Here is a 19,415-nt window from a genome sequence, read left to right on the forward strand (position 1 = left end):
TACTGCATTGCCATCCCATTTCTTCAGTGTAGTCTGCTTTATCTGACACGGATGGGAAGAACAGTGCTGCATCACATGTGCAAGCCAGGAGTCACTGAACATATTCCCAGAAGGCAGATATTTCTGTGAAGGGGCACACTGCTTGTTAAAAGCCAGTCTCTTACCTCCACGATGTCGGAGTTGGTCCTGCTCTCGTGTGGCTCGTTGTACTCTGTGTACTTCAGTAGGACTTTGTCCATGTCAGTGCTTGCATACTGAAAGAGTTTGTTCGAACTGTTAAAAATGATCAGAGCGATCTCACAGTCACACAGAACGCTCAGTTCATAAGCCTTCTTCATTAACCCAAACTTCCTCTTCGTAAACGTCACCTGCAAGAGAGAGATTGTAAGAGAATACTACACTATAATAATTACTAAAGACATTAAAAAATACAAGCACAGTCTAGAGCTGGCGGAGAGCAGGAACAAACAGCAACAAAAACAGTTTGAATTCTGAGATACCAGTGTGATTCCTACTACAGAACTGAATGACTGAGCTCTTGGGTAATAACAAATGACTGAATGCAGTGAATGGGTCCCTGCCCAGCAGAAAGTGTCCAGGTGTCCCTGTCCAACTGAATAAGCACTTACGGTGGCAGCATTAAAAAGGTCTGTCTATGGCTGGGTCTCATTAAAATTGAGGCTGAACATCTTCATATAGTAAACTAGCATCACGTCTAAGAATGCGGAGTGTGAGACAGGGATAATGTGTTGAGCTGGCACTGACTGTCATGCTGCTGTGTAACTGGTCACAGTCAGCTGCCACCTTGATCTACAGTGATCTTGATCTATGAGTTTTAAAAGGCACAACCAGTGTGTTCTTGTAATAATCAACGCTGTATCGTGGGCTTGCTCTTTAATGAAAAAGAATCGAACGGCTAACTCCTACCCTGGGAGACTCCTTCAAGACATGCAAGCAGGGGTCGGGCTCAATTCCTGTTTATCAATTCCAATTCCTTTTTAAAATCAATTCCCAATTCTGAAAACAGACGCTTCAGCGCATCAGAAAGTGCAACAGGAATATGAGATTAGGATTTAAAATTCTCTACCCAACTGTCTGCGCCTAACCACTATACAACATGGTTGGCTTCAGACCCAAAGGGAAAAGTAGGTATTAAACAAAAAACTGGTGTAAATAAATGGCTACGGTCTCATCCAAGTACAGTATGCTAATTCCCAAAGAATGCTGCGTTAAAGCAAGTGAAGGCTCAGGGTAACAGTGTTTGTTACGGCACTGCTAGAAGTTTTTTGAAACGAGGTCAGAAACTGAATGGTGTTTGACATTTCTATCAAAATCAAGAAACGAAAAAAAAAATCAACAGCTGAATTCTCAGAACAAAGTATTTTGAATGAAAAGAGAGAATAATAAACACAAGAAAGATTTTGAGCTGAAGGTACTTTGAATTTCTGTCAAGAATGATTTTAAAAATTGTTTCTCCTTCAAAGTTGCTCTTTAGCTTCCTGCCCTGACAACAGGAAGCTGTGACTATGAACTAAACGGCGCGGAAGTGATGTAATGCAAAGAGTGTAACTGACCTAAGACTCTAGCTTGCCGTTTTCTGATAAAATGTTCCAGTGACGAGGGCACAGAACGGTGCTCCACAACCCGCTTGTATTATTGACAGGTTCAATTCCACACTTCATTTAATTCACTTCAATTTGCATGACCTCCATTCTGGAAGCTGGAGGCTTCTTCGTGAAGTTTGAAAACTTAAAAAAAAAAGAAAGAAAAACCTGCTTGTGTGTGCGCGTGAGACTGAGATCATCCGAAGTGCTACAGGAACCCACCGCAGCGGAGCATTGACGTCAATCAGCCCTTAGCAGCGAGCTCCACTTTGCATCCAAGTGGTACTCTGAGAATAATGAGCTACTCTAAGACAGATAGTATTGTGCTTTTCTTCCCAAACTGTCCCTCATCCACAGAATGACGCTCTTCTAGCTTTTATTAGGGCTGACTACGTACTGTTTCAGCACAAATGAACTACTGTCGGAGAGGCCCAGGATGCCTGCCTCCCCCTCCTCCTCCTCCTCTATGCAATATGTGTCCTATTCTTCATCTTTCACATTGTTTATTAGGCTGGAACACAGCTCTGCCGTGCAGGACGTTATTAACACAACAGAACATTCCGATTTTTTATTATTATTATTATTATTATTGTTTTATGACTGCTGAGATCTCTCCTTTCAGCAGGAATCCCACTGAAGGGAGGGGACGATTAAGGTGGATGGTTTGTACTGCAGTCACAGGTTTGGTTCCATTCCCCCTCGACACTTATGCCCCTGGTAACCCGGCAACAGCAATCCCACTGTGCTGGCAAATGGGGAATAACTGACGCTGGAGCGAAGGTCTTCCAGAGCTCTTTGGACAAGATTATAGTGCTGCAATCCCAGAAAGATCTCCGCAGACACTTTGCCTGGCTTCAGGAAGGCATGTGGGTCTCAAGCTGGACAGAGACCACACAGCCCACTCTGCTCTCATCACAGCTACTCCCCCCACTCCAGCAATATAGAGTGTTGAATGCTTCTGCTCTTAGTGCTCTACCAACCATCTCTCTTCTCAATTTTCAACTGGAATTATATAAGAGGTTGTTTATTTTTCTTAAAAGCAACATTCGTCTGTTGTTGTACACATATACAGTATAAGAATGACATCATGCCCACGAGAATTCAAGGGCTTATTTAACTATACAGTCATTCTGTTCCTGTTTTTAACTATTTATAGCTGGGAGAACATGCTTGGAAGTTCCAAAACTAGCAAACACAGGCTCTTTTCTTCTTTTTATCTTTGCAGGATTAAATTTATTAAATCATGCGATTCTCTCCCAAGCAGGGATGTTCTGAGAAGCTCAAGGGTTTATTTGAACTCAGAATTTCCCACATAACCACAGAACTAGCTTTGAGATGTTTAGCATTGGTCAGCGCTAGACTGGAAGTACTTCTATCTTGAGTCATGAGAACATGGGAGAGAGAGATTCTTTACTCGTAGCACATCATCAGTTATCACAGTTCCACCTGCTATTCCAGTCCAACCCAACCAGACGGTCCAGGCTCAGTTGCAAGGCAATTCGAAACAGCACTGTGAACATGATTGTGATCACACCAGATTGCAAAGGCACACCATCAGTATTCCAAATGCCAAATCTTTTAGAAGACAAAGCACAGCATATTAAATACTTACTATTGATCTGGTTGAGATGTTAAAACATCTCATCTAGCCTAAATAAATCCCACGGAAAACTTTAAACAAGTGTTCCTGTTGAGGATCGATACGTCTTCGCTGAACTCAAAAATAGGTGCCTGTCAAAGGTTACGTCCCCGATAACAACTGTCAGTAAGTGAGTGGTTCAGATTGAGATATCAAATCTCGAATCTCCTATTGGGAAGCAAAGCAAGCTGATCGCTGGGGACTTAGGGAGACAAGCACTAAATGATGGTAGGTTCTGTTCTGTTTCCCCCATCTACGTTCTGCTTGAGAATGAAAGAACTAAAATGAAACTAAGCGGGAGCAGACAAGGGGCCCAGCTGGCTCTTGAGCCCAGGCCCCCTGGCTCCAGCCCAAGCCGCGCACCAGCTGATTACTGTCTATAGAAATGTATACTGCAGGGACTGATGTAAAGCCTTGATACTATTATCATACTGTTTAGTTATTATGCAAACTACGGTGCAGGGCAATATGTAAATTCTATATATTCACAGCAGCTTTCCTCTTAAATTGCAGTCTTGTACAGTATACTTATTTTTACTAGTTAAAAACTACATGCTCATTTAAAAAATACTAATAATGCATTTCTCTCTAACTGCTTGCAACTGTGTGTGTAGCATTTTCATTAAACTCTGATCATGCTAATCCAGGGAGCGTGGTGTGCCGATCTGAGTCTCTAGCGAGGGGGAACTGAGGTAAAGCACTGCCTTGAAATAAATCATTAAACTTGTAATGACTTGTGCAATTACTAGTAGTAACTCGCTCAATGACATACAGAGCAAATTATTAGAAATGAAAATCTACAGATTAGTCATCAAACACGCAGTGTAAAATTAGGCCACCGTATAACTCCAGTGTTCTGTGATAGCAATCTACATTTACTGAAAATATTTAGCATTGTTAACCTGACAATCAATTACCTACACCCACCTTACTGGATGTGAATTGAGCAATATTGTTTCACTATGTTTTAATAAAGAAGCAGCACTTCTTAGCACAGCTCCATGTTACTGGTTGCTCTATGAACACTGAGCTTCCCCTGTCCCCAGTCTTTACTCATCCATGTATTACAGCTATTTGATATATAGTAGATATGACTTTAATTCACGCTTATTAATACTGATCAATATGAAAAGCATTGACATGCAGATAGGAACTATGCACTGCGTTTGTTTTATTAGACTCAGAAGTGCATGCTGCGCCTGCCTCAATATCGAGACTCTGCATCCATCCTCTTCAAGCTCACACAAACGCAGACAGGTGATTCTTTACTAGCATCAGTGCGTGTCAGATGGATATATCTAGGTGTTGTGCATGCTCTTGCTGATCTGCAGTTGGTAAATTAGAGCTCTCTTGGCATCTGGTACTATTTTCATATTCTTTCCTACACAGGTTTGCAATTATGATGTCAGACTGCACAGAAACACTCACTGATTCCAACAGCCCTCCTCTGCTCTACGATGACAGGTGTTGCACAATCTCAACAAAAAGAGCACACACACACACGCACGCGCACACACACACACGCACACACACGCGCACACACACACACACACACACGCACACACACACACACACACGTCTGCCTTCATCTGGTATGTGTTTTTTATTATCATTTTACATGACAAAACTCCTGATTATGCTGACTCCTTCCAAGTAGGAAGCACTGAACAATGGTATTAAATTAGGAGGGGCAACCCATTCAAAAAGGACAGGATTCAGTTTATCCTCCCCCAAAAATTGTTTAAATAAAGTTTGTTCTCTGACAAGAGAAATAAAAAAAACTAAAATGTCAGCAGGCCCTCACTTACTGTACAGTATGTCCGTCCCACCCCCCCCCTCCCCCACCTTGAATCTAATCAATCCATCTTGATAGATCCTGTATTTACAAACCTCCAACGGCCTCTTGGAAGAAAGCAATTCTATTAATGACGCAAGAAGGAAGACGCGCCGATGTGGAATGCCGTAATGCATTTAATTAGAACACTTAAAGTATTCTTTCAGTTAATGTCATGAATATAAAATTGCCTGCAGTGCGGCCGCGCAGATAGAGATTCTAATTGTCGCGACAATGGGACTCGCTGGCTCATTATTATTCCGCTGGGTAACGAGAGTACCCCGGAGAGAGAGAGAGAGAAAGAGAGAGAGAGCGAGAGAGAGAGATCTCAACGTGAAGTTCATGATACGACGGGAGTGCAGATGCACATTAGAATCAAGTCCGCAGTGAGACGGCAACAAGACACGGCCCACGAGACACTGTGTGTGGCTACAGATCAGAGCAGACAGTCAGGCTCTCATGAAACTGACTGCCAGCAGAATCAGACATTGTGTGGAACATACCCATATTAACTCATAGGTCTCCTCATGGAATCTATTAGCTGACAATGGCTACGTTCCACACGATGGATGAGGAATAAAACCCATGATCTATAATCCGCATTGGTCTTGAAGGGAAACCAACTGAAGTCATCGAAAACGTTTGTCACTGAACTCATCATGTTTCTTCTAGTATTTCTGATAAGGGGAACCTAAAATGAAGGGTCGAGAAACACAGTGGTGCATTCAGTGTGATACTGAGAAACAGATTTTTATTTTTTTGGTTGTTCTTGTAAGATTTTGATTCAAGGGTTAACTATGCTGGCTCCCTTGCTGTTAGCGTGCCCTGTGACTGTCACTCAATGGAGCTGATTTGCTCAAACAGGTTGCACAAACAGCATATCACCCCTGTTCTCTTGGCAGAGTATGTGTCCCTGCCTGCTATCTCATTTGGATCACACCCAAAACCTGGTGGCATACCGATAATGAGACCATCATGTAGACTGTGCTTCTCACTTCGGCAAATTACTACCCACACAAAAAATAGAACGTGTGTGTGTGTGTGTTTGTGGGGGGAGGTGTTCAAGTAATTAAAAAAAAATGCTTCACAAAGTTAAAAAAAAAATTTCATCGCTATGCATGTATTTACCCTTTTTTTTATATGCTTTAGCATACCTCTCTGGGCTTTGCCAGGTGTACCTACGCTTACCTATCCTTTGCTATGCTTACTACACTTTGCTCTTACTGTGGTAAAGCTTTATAGTGGAAAGCACTACTTTAGTGAAAGCGCGGTTTCTATGACAATATTATACTATGCATTTCCTAAAGGCAATAACTGTAATATAACAGTAGCTAAATGAATTATAGTTAGGGTAAAGCCGACAGGTGTATCTGTGTTGATGACTGTTAAAAAAAAAAAAAAAATCTTAAACAAACAGAAGTGCCAAAGTGAACCCTTACAGAAGCATTTCGCTTGCCTTATTTAAGCCAGAAAAAAAAATCCAACATGAATATGAAGAGCAATTGTAGGGTAAGTTTCTTTTAATGGATGTTTGTCCAAGTCCAGTCCCATCCAAATGAAAGCCTAGGACTGTCGTGACAAACAGCTCCTAATTCCTATGTGGTTTCTATCGGGCACGACGGACGCAGAGAGAAGGGCATGTCCTGCTGACCCAGCCCTTGTAATGAGAGGGTACAAGCCGCCGGCTGTGCCAGGTTATTATTAGCAGCCAGACTGAACCACAGGGAAAGCAGAGCACAGTACAGAGGGACAGGAGTAAACCGATCCCTTCGCAAGGGGAAGTGCATTGGAAGAACAAAAAACAAATCAATGCTGGAGATAAAACAGAAATGGAGAACCCATCACTCAGTATCAGAAACACTTAAAAAAAATCACAGCGAGAGGAGAAAGTGCTGTGTAACGTTTCTGATAGGAACGAGGAACACGTAATAAGAATTCTGACAGCAGCCTCCGGTTGAATGAAGGAGATCTCACTGGTATTATAAACCACTAGATTGAATCCACTGGATCTTAGCATTGTTACAGGATCCCTTGGAATCTGTAACATGTCATTGCCATAGCAACATGGAACCCATTCAGACATTTAAAAAAATAAAACGGCTTTCTTCACACACAGCAGTGAAAAACACAAAAGAAAAATAAAACCATTGATCTGTTTGGGTGTGGCACACCGACACCCACAAAACACACTGCTGTGTAAAGATAGAGTTTGTAAATGTGCTCCAACACCAGCAGAATGTAGTTACACAAAGTGTTCACTGAAACAAAACATGCAGCTTGAACTTGTTATAATGCAGTAGCAATGACCTCGTCTCACTGTACAGTGAAGGTCTATCGCAGTGAAACAGGCAGCTGCTGTTTGTGTCAGTTTCCTGAACTCTTCAATAAAGGGGGCTGCATGACGGCCGTGCTGTTAGGACACGGGGGGGGATTCATTGTATCAGAAGGCCTCCTCCTCCTCCTCCTCCTCCTCCTCCTCCTACCTGTCTGTTCCGTTCGTCCATGATCCGCGTGATCTGTATCTTCTTCCGCCCCATTTTCACTTTCCTCCTTTCACTCTGACACTCCACTATAGCAGAAATAAAACACCCAAACTTGTCCGTTTTCGCTCTCCTAGCACATTGTACACGCTCCTCTCGGCTGTCCTAGTTTACCACTCCAAGATCTAGAGAGAGAGAGAGAGAGAGAGAGAGAGAGAGAGAGAGAGAGTTAGTACTGTACTGCGTGTTAGTTACTGATTCACATCAAAGCTACTGAGCTCTTCTTTTTATTTCCATTCCCCAGCACATTTAGAAAGGATGCAAGTCAGGGTGCTTTTTAATCTTCCCACCTGCAGCTCAGCAGCAGCAGTGACCCATGCGAGGGAGGAACCCAAGACCTGACGCAGACAGCAGTTCGGTTTCAGACTCAACTGTTTGTTACATAAAACAACTTGTTCTGGAAATACGCAAACAGGTAATACAAAAAGGTATATCAATTCTAACAGTTCTTCATCAAAATTCAAAGCCAGAACGGCAATGCCATCGCGTGGATTATGAGAGCCAGTGAAATAAATAAATAAAGGCTATGCAAAACTGCAATGCATGAGATCTGTTACCTATAAACTGAAAATCTCTAGCATGCCCAAAAAATACAAAAAAGATTCCCATAAGCTTTTAATGCCATGCATTACTGCAAAATACTATTGAACTTTGAAAAAGAACACAGGTAGCAAGCAAAAGGTTTGCCTGTTTAAAATATTGATGAGTATCGATATTATTATTATTATAATTATTATTATGCTGATGGCGCAACCATAGCAACACTCATTACTTGACTGAAGTCCCTTGAGAGAAAAGGAATATCACACCTCGCACTGCAAGGTTAATAAAGCCTGGCATTTAAAACCAAAGCCGTTCACCCCCTTCATCTGAACGCAGATCAAAATGAGCATTGACCAGTCTGGGAGACAGAACTGCAGCAATACTGACCCCAGCAGCAGCGCCCCCTGCTGGCCAGGAGGATGAGGCTACAAACTTATACATTAGCAGGGTGTTGGGGGCAGAGTGGGCACCGGGTCACCAGCAAATCCAAGTGAGAGACAACCTGGTCGCACTGCAGGTACTGCACTGCGCGTGTGAGGTGCTAGTTGTATACGTGTGCAATGGTGTACCTACTTTCTTAGAGAAACGCTTCATCTCAGCGTTACAGATCAATGCATGACCTTTCAGGTGCCCTTTCGCATCGCTTGTGTAATGAAACAGCCATGACTGGACTGTCACCACCGAAGACCTGTTCCCCTCATTTAATCCACTGACCAGGCACAGGGATGACAGGGACAGCCAAACTTCCATCATCCCTGCCCTACAGCAAGGCAGTGAGCAGTCCCTGATTCTCACACTACAGTGCCACTCCAAACCAGCTACGCTGCTCTGCAACAACGCAGAGTTTATATAACCACAGGGATTCTCTGTGTTTCCAAGCGGGAGGAAGATTAAAGGGCAGCCGGAGAGTCCAAACATCACATTAAAGTGAAGCTTCATTACAGTATGAAAAGCAGCAGCAGGGTTTTTTGTACATACATATTTTATTATTATTATTATTATTATCATTATTATTATGAGGTCAGCCTTAAGGGAGTTCACTGAAAGGAAAGTACACTGAAGGAAATTCTCACCCCCAAGCGCAGAATTTACTGAAAACCACATCAGAATGCACCTGTGAATTATTTTTTTCCGTCATATTTAATTTTGCCACCATTCAGAACATCCCCGCCCTGCACAGGCTGTTGGCGTTCATAGACAGACTAACACCTCGAAGAGGCTGCTTCTCGCTGCTTCTCGACTACACGCTGCCATGAGGAAACACAGACACTTGTGTTGTTAGTGTTTCCGGAGTGCCGTGCTGCTTTACACCCCTTATTGAATTATATACTATAGAAATATCAAAGCGCCCATCGGTAACATGCACGCAGAATTCATGTACTTGTCTTATTTTATACTTTGCTGATTTCAGGGTGTTCGCTTTGTGGCAGGAGTGATTAGAGAGCTCAACAAAGTCCTTGTTTTTTTGAAGTGCCACAACAAAAAATAAAATGAACTCTACTTATGCACCACATACTTTTTTTTTACTATCGAACTGCATGAGCGTGTGCCATCTGGCTGGCATGAAATCAAAACTAGCTTTGTCTCTCTGACTGACTGCATCTGTCATTAACCCTCGAACTGTCAGATTTCATTATTTAAATGTGTGACTACCCCAGCTAATTAGCATGCATTTACTAATTGCCAAGATCTCAGTTTTCAGAAGCTTCGCTGAGAAGTCTGGCAACGTACGTCATATATCTGTTAACAAATGCAATAGTAGTATGTTAAAGTTATGTTCTTGTAATATGCATTATCATCAGATTACTTGTGATTCTGCACTTGCTAAAGACCACAGGTGCAACGATGCATTGCATCGTGATGAATATCCTGTTCAATGAAGCTCTGAACAGTAAGCCCGCTACTCACTTGCAACTACATCCCCTCATGCCTTTAGCATTTCTTGAGCTGCACAAGGTCGCAAGACAGGATGAGTGGCTGCTTATACATAGTGCCCAGGTGGAATCTGCTCTCATGACCTTCCCAAAGGAATAGAGCCTGTAATGAAGAGGGGGCCGACAGTGTGGCAACAACTTATTAAACCCTAATCAAGGCTCCTTGCGTGCTTAAAAAACAACAGCTAAGTTCCTCAATACCAAAGGGCCATATTAACAAAAGCATTTACCCTGGTGCTAAGCTTACACCAGCTTCAGTTATACTGGTTATATATGTTACAACGATTCAAATGAATACCTTTTGCAAAAAATACTTTTAAATGAACAAATCCGGTTGTCTAAATTAAAGCCAGACTCCAGTTCCCAGCCACAATGAAAAGAAGATTGGGTTGCAATTCTTAATGACAGACAATCAGAATAACCTGAAGCTGTTCTTTTGTGTTTTTAAACAGCCATGCTAATTATTTTTGGAATTCCACGACACTTCAATAACTAGATCTTAACTGTTACATTTGGCTAGAGGCACCCGGTAGTTAACTAGAAGTGCAAATCATTTTCTAACAGCGACCAGTAGCCTACTTCACACAAAAACAAAAAAGAGAAGATCATTTTGTGTGGGTAGTTGAGAACCACTTTTAGCGTCCCAGTGGTGACTCTATGTAACGCACTCATAAAGCAGAGGGAGCAGCTCTGAGAATACAGCAACTTCCTAGAGTAAGTCTCAGGCATGCAGACTGATTTAGGGGAGTTCCAGGGTTAATTAGGAGCACACACTGCTAATGCAGAGAGAGAGAGAGAGAGAGAGAGAGATGCTTCAACCTTGGCATCTTGTACATAGCTTCCCTTGGAATGACAGAACAGAGACTGCAGCTTTGAGAAGCAGTGTGGCTTTCACCTTAAGCAGGGATGTAAGATCTCTCTTAATCCCTGTGGGTCACAGGAGTACAAGCGAAACAGCACTTTATCCTAAAGCCTGCTGGACTGGCATGGCACGCGTACCCAAGGGTGCTGGGTCCCACGCTGGCACAGGCTGCCAGGAAACAAAGCCAGCAAAGCCTGGGCAACACGTAGCACGGCGTTCCTGCAATAACTGCATAGATACTCTCTCAGCAGTGGGTCGAACGTTGATGTTTTGCTACTGTAATAGCGTAGGTTTACAAATACATTTCCAGAGAGTGGCAGCCTTATTAAAGAAAAGAGGGGGGATGTATGTGCATGTGAGTGGTACAGGGGACTTATTAGTGAAGGTACGGAATAAAGAAAGCTGTCAAGTGTCTGCATCTGCAGACCCTGGTTCTCAGGGTTTAGTAACCAACATATACCACTATTTCTACACCTTAAAAGGCAATGCTTTAAATAATGAGGCTCAGGGTTTCTGTGTGGGTGGGGGGCTTGGACTGAGGTTCTCTACCAAGCCAAGGACTCTGCAAATCAACCAAACAATGTGTGAGCCTGCCAACCGAAGGAGGGTTCAGCTTCGGTTCATCATGAAGAACACCTGGTTTCAGTCTGGAGGCAAGGTAAATACTGCTTGGTTAGTATTTGAGGGAATGTTGCTGTGCAGTCCCATAGGACCTGCCAGGGAAAGAGGGTGGGCACAGGCAGCAGTTTAAGCCCCTTCAAAACTCAACGTGCAAAATGTTGCAGTTCCCCCGGAATGGGATTAGATCAAACAGCTCTCACTGCCCCTCCTCTCCCCTTGTCTGCAAAAACATCCGGACTGCACTGCACTGCATAGGAGAATTAAACAAGCCCAAGGGACGAATCTGGTCCTGGAGGCTGTGCACAACGCAGATTTGGGCCAAGGCATTTCTTATACCGTGTAAAGCAAACAAAATGAAAAGGAACCTTGTTTTCGGAAGAAACTGCTGTAATTACCCAAGGCCCACTCTTCAACGGAATGCAAGGACCCTTCGCTCTGGATAAAATCCCCTCTGAAACCATCACTTCCCTTACCACGCCCCTCTACCTATCTATAAATAAGCTGGCAAACCAAACAAGCATTGCTCACAAAGTCGTCATGTATAAATGTCTTAAAAAACAAACCAACAACAACAACAATAACATCAACAACTGCCACAGAGCTGCAAATGACTTGGCTCCAACTCCCCCGCCCTTTCTCTATGGCCCGGAATAGCTCTCTGAATGCACGTTATTTCAACATTCGGCTGCGCCCCAGCAGGAACTGCGTGGAGTCTCTAACCTCCCTCTTAGAACCCACCTCCAGGGTTTCCAAGCGCTTGTACGCTTCCCTGCCCGTCGCACGTGCTGCTGTCCACTTGTTTTGTTGTTGTTTTGTTTGGGTTTTCATTGCGGGCTGCAGTCACAGGCTATTCAGAATGATTAACCCACCAAGCTGTGTTTTCCCACATGTACTGTATTACTCATGTTTATGAGCATGCCTGTGGCCCGTCTCTGTGTCTCTCCCTTACTTGCTGTTATTTACATTACAAGGTCCTGTATAACAGTATATTTGCCCTGGAATCTCACACTTTGTACCACGCTTTTCCCATCATGCATTTGCGGGGTTAACTCTTTCCTACCATTCTGCCGTACCCCGTGATAAATCAAACAGTTCCAATACATCACGGTTTGACATCTAGTTGAATTCAATTCAACACCTTTAGGGAAAGGTAGGAATCTAACTTTCCCTAAAGGTGTTTAGGATACCTTTGCACAAAAGCAAGCGACGCAGATGCAATATTTCACGAAAGGAGAGCAAAATGAAGTTGACATGAAAATCGATGGGGCTGCATGTTCTGTCAGACTGCTACAGGAGTTCTACAGGGATACTGTCAAGGAGAGTTTCTAAACCAGGCGGCTTCATTACACCACAAACGCAGGGCTTCATTGGAGACGATTTGAATATTCAGTACAGGCAAAAGGTGCTGAACTGCAAGCACATCGATCTTCCACATGTGCAAGGAGTTGGTGAAGGCTGATTATTACAAGTGCAGGTGCTAAACGATGCACTGGGTTTAAATCTCAAATCAGCAGCATTAGTTTGTGTGCGACTTAGTTTTAAAATCATATAACACCACGCACTGTGAGGTTAACAATGCAGAGCTGTAGGGAGGGGGTTTGCAAATAATACAATTGGACATGGATTACTGCTAGAGCAGCGAAACAACTGAGCTCGGTTCTGATCCAAGTGTTCTTGGGTTCCCTGTCCTCGATGGGGGCCAATGAGCAACAGTGGAATCTAGCTGTGACTGCAGAATTCTGCCAACCTATTCAAGGGTAAGAAAGGAATTTGTACTGACTTAATTCAAGCATAACAAGACTCAGACAGTAAGACCCTCTCCTTTACTCCTGGTTCGTGTGCTGACGCGAGTGTAGGAGGGAGTGTGATGAGGTCAGTCATTCCAGGCTTGATAAATTACATCAAACTCCCACCTAATTGCAACAAAAGACATCACTTCCTCTGAGCAGGAAAATAACACACACCCACTCACATGGCCCCCACACAAATAACAGCTCAAGCTGCTTGCTTGTGCCCAGCAGGTACTACATCTCCAATTATAGGCATTTAACACAAGTGCTGGTATTTTTTCTTTTTTTTTTTTTTTTTTTTTTTTTTACAGTTATCCAGCCAATTTCTGACCTTAGGTATTTTAGTCAGGAGCAGAACTGTGGCAATGGTTTGACACCTACCATGAAAGCAATGCTTGCTGTTCTGCTTTTTTTATCAGTATATATACAGCACATGGGATGTAGGGGAGGGGGGGCAGAGGACAGGAAGATGCAGATTAAGTCATCTGTTTAAATTCAGCCCGAATTGATCTAGGGGATTTTGTTTTTTTGGTGCTGAAACTAACATGCGCTTTTGCAGCACCATCGAACGCTTGGCAAAGGCTTAATGAAACTTGGTCATTCTAAGAGTTGTCTTTCTGTAGCCAAAGAAAAAGAAGACAACCAAGGGCGCATGCGTGTCAACATTAAGACTACACCCCCCCCCCCCCCCCGCCACCCCACCCCCCCCTTCCTCGGTGGCTCAGAGCCTGCAGGACAACACACAGAATCCTGTGCGTATCCATGACTGCACTACTTCCTGTCAGCGCCAGCCCTGGACTGTGCATCGTACCACAGGCCGCGGGCCGCCCAGTGCTCCCCACTTCCTGCTTTCACTCTTCCTGCTCTTCCTGTTTTTCAGGCCCCGAGTAATGACCATTCTGTTGGGAGGGCATCTGCTCCCAGCCCAGGGGGACTCGACACACTCAAGACTTATTCTTTCCTTCTTATTTTCCTTCCAGTTAAAGAAAAAAAACAACGAGCCGAAACACTGCATATTCATTTCTTTGTACGTTAGAATTATTATTATTACTGACTGACTTACAGTAGAGATGCCTCATCTCGTTGCTATGCTAAGGGCACTGGGGTTAGTGTGACCACATTGAGTCATGTTCCACTCTCCCTTTGACTGGGTTAAAAGGAGAGCTTCTCTTTCAACTAGCCGACTGTACAACAAGGAAAGGGGACTCCAGTAGAACCCCCCCCCCCCCCCCCCCCCATGAATTCTCAGCCTCTTCTCAAACCAGGAAGCGGCTGATATGCCAGCAGAGCCACACAAACACGAAAAACAAACATAATCAAAACCAGGCCGCTCGACTTTGCATTGGTTGTGTGCTTGAACTATTGTGCAAGGAATTGTGGGTTTATGGAAAAGCCTGTGTAAGCATGTTAAACCAAGGCGGAGGGGGGAGCACATCTGTGTTCACACTGAGGATGTGTACACGGTTCCGTGAGTCTGGTCACAGCACTTATCAGAGCCTGTACTGACCAAACTGTGCCTTTCCATTGCTGAGGGTGTCATACAGACACCTGGGAGCATTTATACGTCAAGCAAGCAAACCACACCAGGAAAAAAGCACATGCCCGCTTATACAATTCATTTCAAAACACAGAAATATAGTGGCTCAGCTGATGAAATGAACAGACCTCACCCACCACCAACTCTCACCTGCACCTACTGCCTAGCATCAGTGCCAGCCCCCTGTGTTAGACCGTGTTTAGCTCAAGCCCGTGATTCTGCTCCTCCCGCTGAGAAGGATATGTTTCAGGCCTCAACGTCAAGTGATAAAAGTCTCCTGATGTTAATCTGACACTTGGCTGATCCTTGAGGTGCTACCTTCTCCCTCCCTCCCTCTCTCTCGCACACTCTCCCTTCTATTGCTTCTGTTTCCAAGGCAACTAATGAGGTATAATTAATAAGGTCTGGCAAAGGGTTTGTGTGGATAACTGGGGAGCGAGTCAAGGTGGGAGATAGAGAGAGAGCCTAGCAAAAGAAAGGACAAAATGGAAAATAGAAGGGGAAATAAATAATGAGTTTCGTGGTTCTCCCCAGTATGACGGCATCATCAGTCAGGTTTAAAAGGTTATTCTTTCCAGACCCTTTAATGTGTGGATCAAGAAAGTTCACTTTGTGACCATTAGCTGTGTGTAGACATGGAGGGGCTGGGAACTGACCCGGGCAATAATTGGGAATAGGGTTTCTGCATTATAGATGATAATGGCAAGATTAAGGACAAAATGCAGAAGTGGTGAAACCAAAGTGTTACTGCGAGTCTACCCTAAAAGCAGCCCTTCACGGTTACTGCTCCATGCGTTCTGAGTATTACTGGAATGTAGTAAACCCTATCTGATCATCTCCTTCCCAGTCACCAGCTTTGATGCCAAGATCAGGGTTGTGCAATGCAGCAGAGCAGAAGCTTGAAGTGTATGCAACATGTCCTTTTGTAAATGCCAAGTTCCTGCCACAGCAAAGCAACATGAAAAAAAAAAAAAAAAAAACTTGGGTTTATGTGCGACTGTGTCAGTATGCCAAACCCACATCTTCCTTTCGGATAAGGAAGTAAATACGGGGCTGTAAAAAACCACTACAGCGTCCTGTCCCTTAGCTTTTTCGAGAGCATCATCTACAGATCTGAACAACACTTGATGGGACCGAGTGAGACATTGCACAACAGACTAACAACCATTCCCCTGTATCCGCTTGGCTTGTAGCTTGAAGAAGGTGTGACAAAGCGCACCAGCCACAATACAACCACATAGGGTTCTTAACCACAAGAGTGACGTGGAATCCATTAATATCACGTTGCTATTCATGGCAAAAAAATAAACTTGTTAATTACCCATATTGAAAAAATGCCATCATCATCAGTCACACTCAATTAAACAGCAGTCATGTCTTTTAAACAAAAGCTTTACTGCACTTCACAACATGAAACAGGACCACACTGGATCTACTGTGTATTTCTATAGGAGACTCGGTTCTCCTGCCACTTATTCAGGCTGTATCAATGTATACTTGACTTTCAAAATCAGGGACAAAAACAAAAAAAAGAATTAGGTTATAATAAGAAATGTTATACGATCTTGTTTAATATTCTATTTTACTCCTGGTAAAAACAAAATGGGGTTCAGGCAAGGGTAGATTCTATATACTCAGTGACGTGTAGTTATAGCACTGGTGAACACAACACCGTACACCTTACGAAGGTGAGGGTTACTAATCAAAAGCACGGCCGCAAAACAAATTAATCTGATTTCAGGCACTGCTTTAATTCTGTCTGCTAGGGAACATACGGTTATCATTATCATTTTTCAAGAGAGTTAAATAATATTGTTATCTCTGCATGTAGATGTGTAAAGATACTAGTCATTTGATTAGACAAATCCAATGCAAACTGGTGAAAGCTGGTAAACAGCAGAGAGGAGAATGAATACACTGGAGACCAAGTGAGGGATTGGGAAAGCTATAGCCTTCCTATGAGAAATCACAACCCCAAATCTGAGCATCAAGCGAGGGATTCGGAAAGCTATAGCCTTCCTTTGAGAAATCACAACCCCAAACCTGAGCATCAAGCGAGGGATTTGGAAAGCTACAGCCTTCCTTTGAGAAATCACAACCCCAAACCTGAGCATCAAGTGAGGGATTCGGAAAGCTATAGCCTTCCTTTGAGAAATCACAAACCCAAATCTGAGCATCAAGCGAGGGATTCGGAAAGCTATAGCCTTCCTTTGAGAAATCACAACCCCAAACCTGAGCATCAAGCGAGGGATTCGGAAAGCTATAGCCTTCCTTTGAGAAATCACAACCCCAAACCTGAGCATCAAGCGAGGGATTCGGAAAGCTATAGCCTTCCTTTGAGAAATCACAAACCCAAATCTGAGCATCAAGCGAGGGATTCGGAAAGCTATAGCCTTCCTTTGAGAAATCACAACCCCAAACCTGAGCTTCAAGTGAGGGATTTGGAAAGCTATAGCCTTCCTTTGAGAAATCACAACCCCAAACCTGAGCTTCAAGTGAGGGATTGGGAAAGCTATAGCCTTCCTTTGAGAAATCACAACCCCAAACCTGAGCATCAAGCGAGGGATTCGGAAAGCTACAGCCTTCCTTTGAGAAATCACAACCCCAAACCTGAGCATCAAGCGAGGGATTCGGAAAGCTATAGCCTTCCTTTGAGAAATCACAACCCCAAACTTGAACATCAAGCGAGGGATTCAGAAAGCTATGCAGTCCCATTTCTTAAGCACATACAGAGGCTTCAGTAAAAGTACATTGGGGTCTAATTTAATCGTCTAACATGGCTGATTTTATTACCGCTGCTCTAAGATTTCTAAAGCAGATTTTTTTATTGTATGTAGTATTGTTAATAAGTGTGGGAGGTGGAGGGGAACACATCAACAAGATTAACACAGTATTGACATCAGCATGCATTCGGTTCATTAAAATAAACCACATCGTCTCATTGTCGTACTTAAATTATATAGATTTTAAAAATGGGAGCTTCACTGGACCAATCAGTTTGGTACATATCTGAGTATTGAGCATGCATAATGGTGCCCACCTCAGCCTAAGAAAAGTCCCTGATCATCTTGCTGGATTTATAAAGCATGTTCTCCATCTTCACTATTGGTTGATCTGTAGTTACAATGCGTGGTGTCTTTCTCTCTCTGATCTGTAGTTTCAGTGCGTGGTGTCTTTCTCTCTGATCTGTAGTTACAGTGCGTGGTGTCTCTCTCTGATCTGTAGTTTCAGTGCGTGGTGTCTTTCTCTCTCTGATCTGTAGTTACAGTGCGTGGTGTCTTTCTCTCTCTGATCTGTAGTTACAGTGCGTGGTGTCTCTCTCTGGTCTGTAGTTACAGTGCATGGTGTCTTTCTCTCTCTGATCTGTAGTTACAGTGCATGGTGTCTTTCTCTCTCTGATCTGTAGTTACAGTGCGTGGTGTCTTTCTCTCTCTGATCTGTAGTTACAGTGCATGGTGTCTTTCTCTCTCTGATCTGTAGTTTCAGTGCGTGGTGTCTTTCTCTCTCTGATCTGTAGTTACAGTGCGTGGTGTCTTTCTCTCTCTGATCTGTAGTTACAGTGCGTGGTGTCTCTCTCTGATCTGTAGTTTCAGTGCGTGGTGTCTTTCTCTCTCTGATCTGTAGTTACAGTGCATGGTGTCTTTCTCTCTCTGATCTGTAGTTACAGTGCATGGTGTCTCTCTCTCTGATCTGTAGTTACAGTGCGTGGTGTCTTTCTCTCTCTGATCTGTAGTTACAGTGCATGGTGTCTTTCTCTCTCTGATCTGTAGTTACAGTGCATGGTGTCTTTCTCTCTCTGATCTGTAGTTACAGTGTGTTGTGTCTTTCTCTCCCTGTCGTCCCAAGGGGCTGTCATGTGGGTTTCCTGGAATCACACTCACATGGTCTGTTCATTGAGAGGCTAAGATAAGAGAGCTACATTTTTACACTATCTTCAACTTGTGTCAACCTATCGTTACATACAGAGTATGCAGATTGTTGTGTTTAAGTGTTTTCAATGAGTAAACCGGAGTGGAAAGCCAGTATCAGCTTCTCTCAGTTCAAGATATTTAAAAAGCATGAGTCTGTTTCACCTTTTCATTAACAACTGTGAAACATCACCAACACCATTCCCCACAGCTTCCCATTCAGGGTGCTGCGAGGACTCATAGAACAGAGAGCTGTTTATTGTCGGTAGAACAATAACAAAACAGATACATACGCCTGATTACAGAGCTGCTGTCAAAAAAGGAACTGGCACAAAACAAGTGGCTCTTTTTCCACAGGTATCTGCCTATCTATCTCCCCATCTAAAGACTGTATCTCTGTGCACTAGCAGTGCTAATTTCCATCTCATCTGATCATGAATGGACCGTGTGTGAGACAGTGAGAGAGAGTGGACAACTGTTGGTAACAATGTGGCATAGGAGATGACTCACATACTGTAGAATTTATCATGAATGTGTGACTTTGAAATAGCAGCTTTTGCGAAACGCCTGAACTCTCGTTATTCAAGTTGCTAAGCAGAAATA

General features: G+C 43.4%; 1 protein-coding gene across 11 annotated transcripts in view; it reads right to left on the reverse strand.

Annotated features, from left to right (window-relative positions):
* The window catches only part of LOC117427978 (myocyte-specific enhancer factor 2A-like), a 100,635-nt gene that overhangs the window by 48,424 nt on the left and 32,796 nt on the right, over positions 1-19,415 (reverse strand). For all 11 annotated transcript variants that reach the window (XM_058999197.1, XM_058999199.1, XM_058999196.1 and 8 more), the window contains 2 exons: positions 7,561-7,742; positions 165-368 (listed from right to left, as the gene is read on the reverse strand). In XM_058999197.1, coding sequence (XP_058855180.1) covers positions 165-368; positions 7,561-7,614 — 258 coding nt within the window. In that variant the 5' untranslated portion in view covers positions 7,615-7,742. The remainder of the gene's footprint in view (positions 1-164; positions 369-7,560; positions 7,743-19,415) is intronic.

Source organism: Acipenser ruthenus, chromosome 24 (assembly GCF_902713425.1).
Source record: "Acipenser ruthenus chromosome 24, fAciRut3.2 maternal haplotype, whole genome shotgun sequence".
NCBI lineage: Eukaryota > Metazoa > Chordata > Actinopteri > Acipenseriformes > Acipenseridae > Acipenser > Acipenser ruthenus.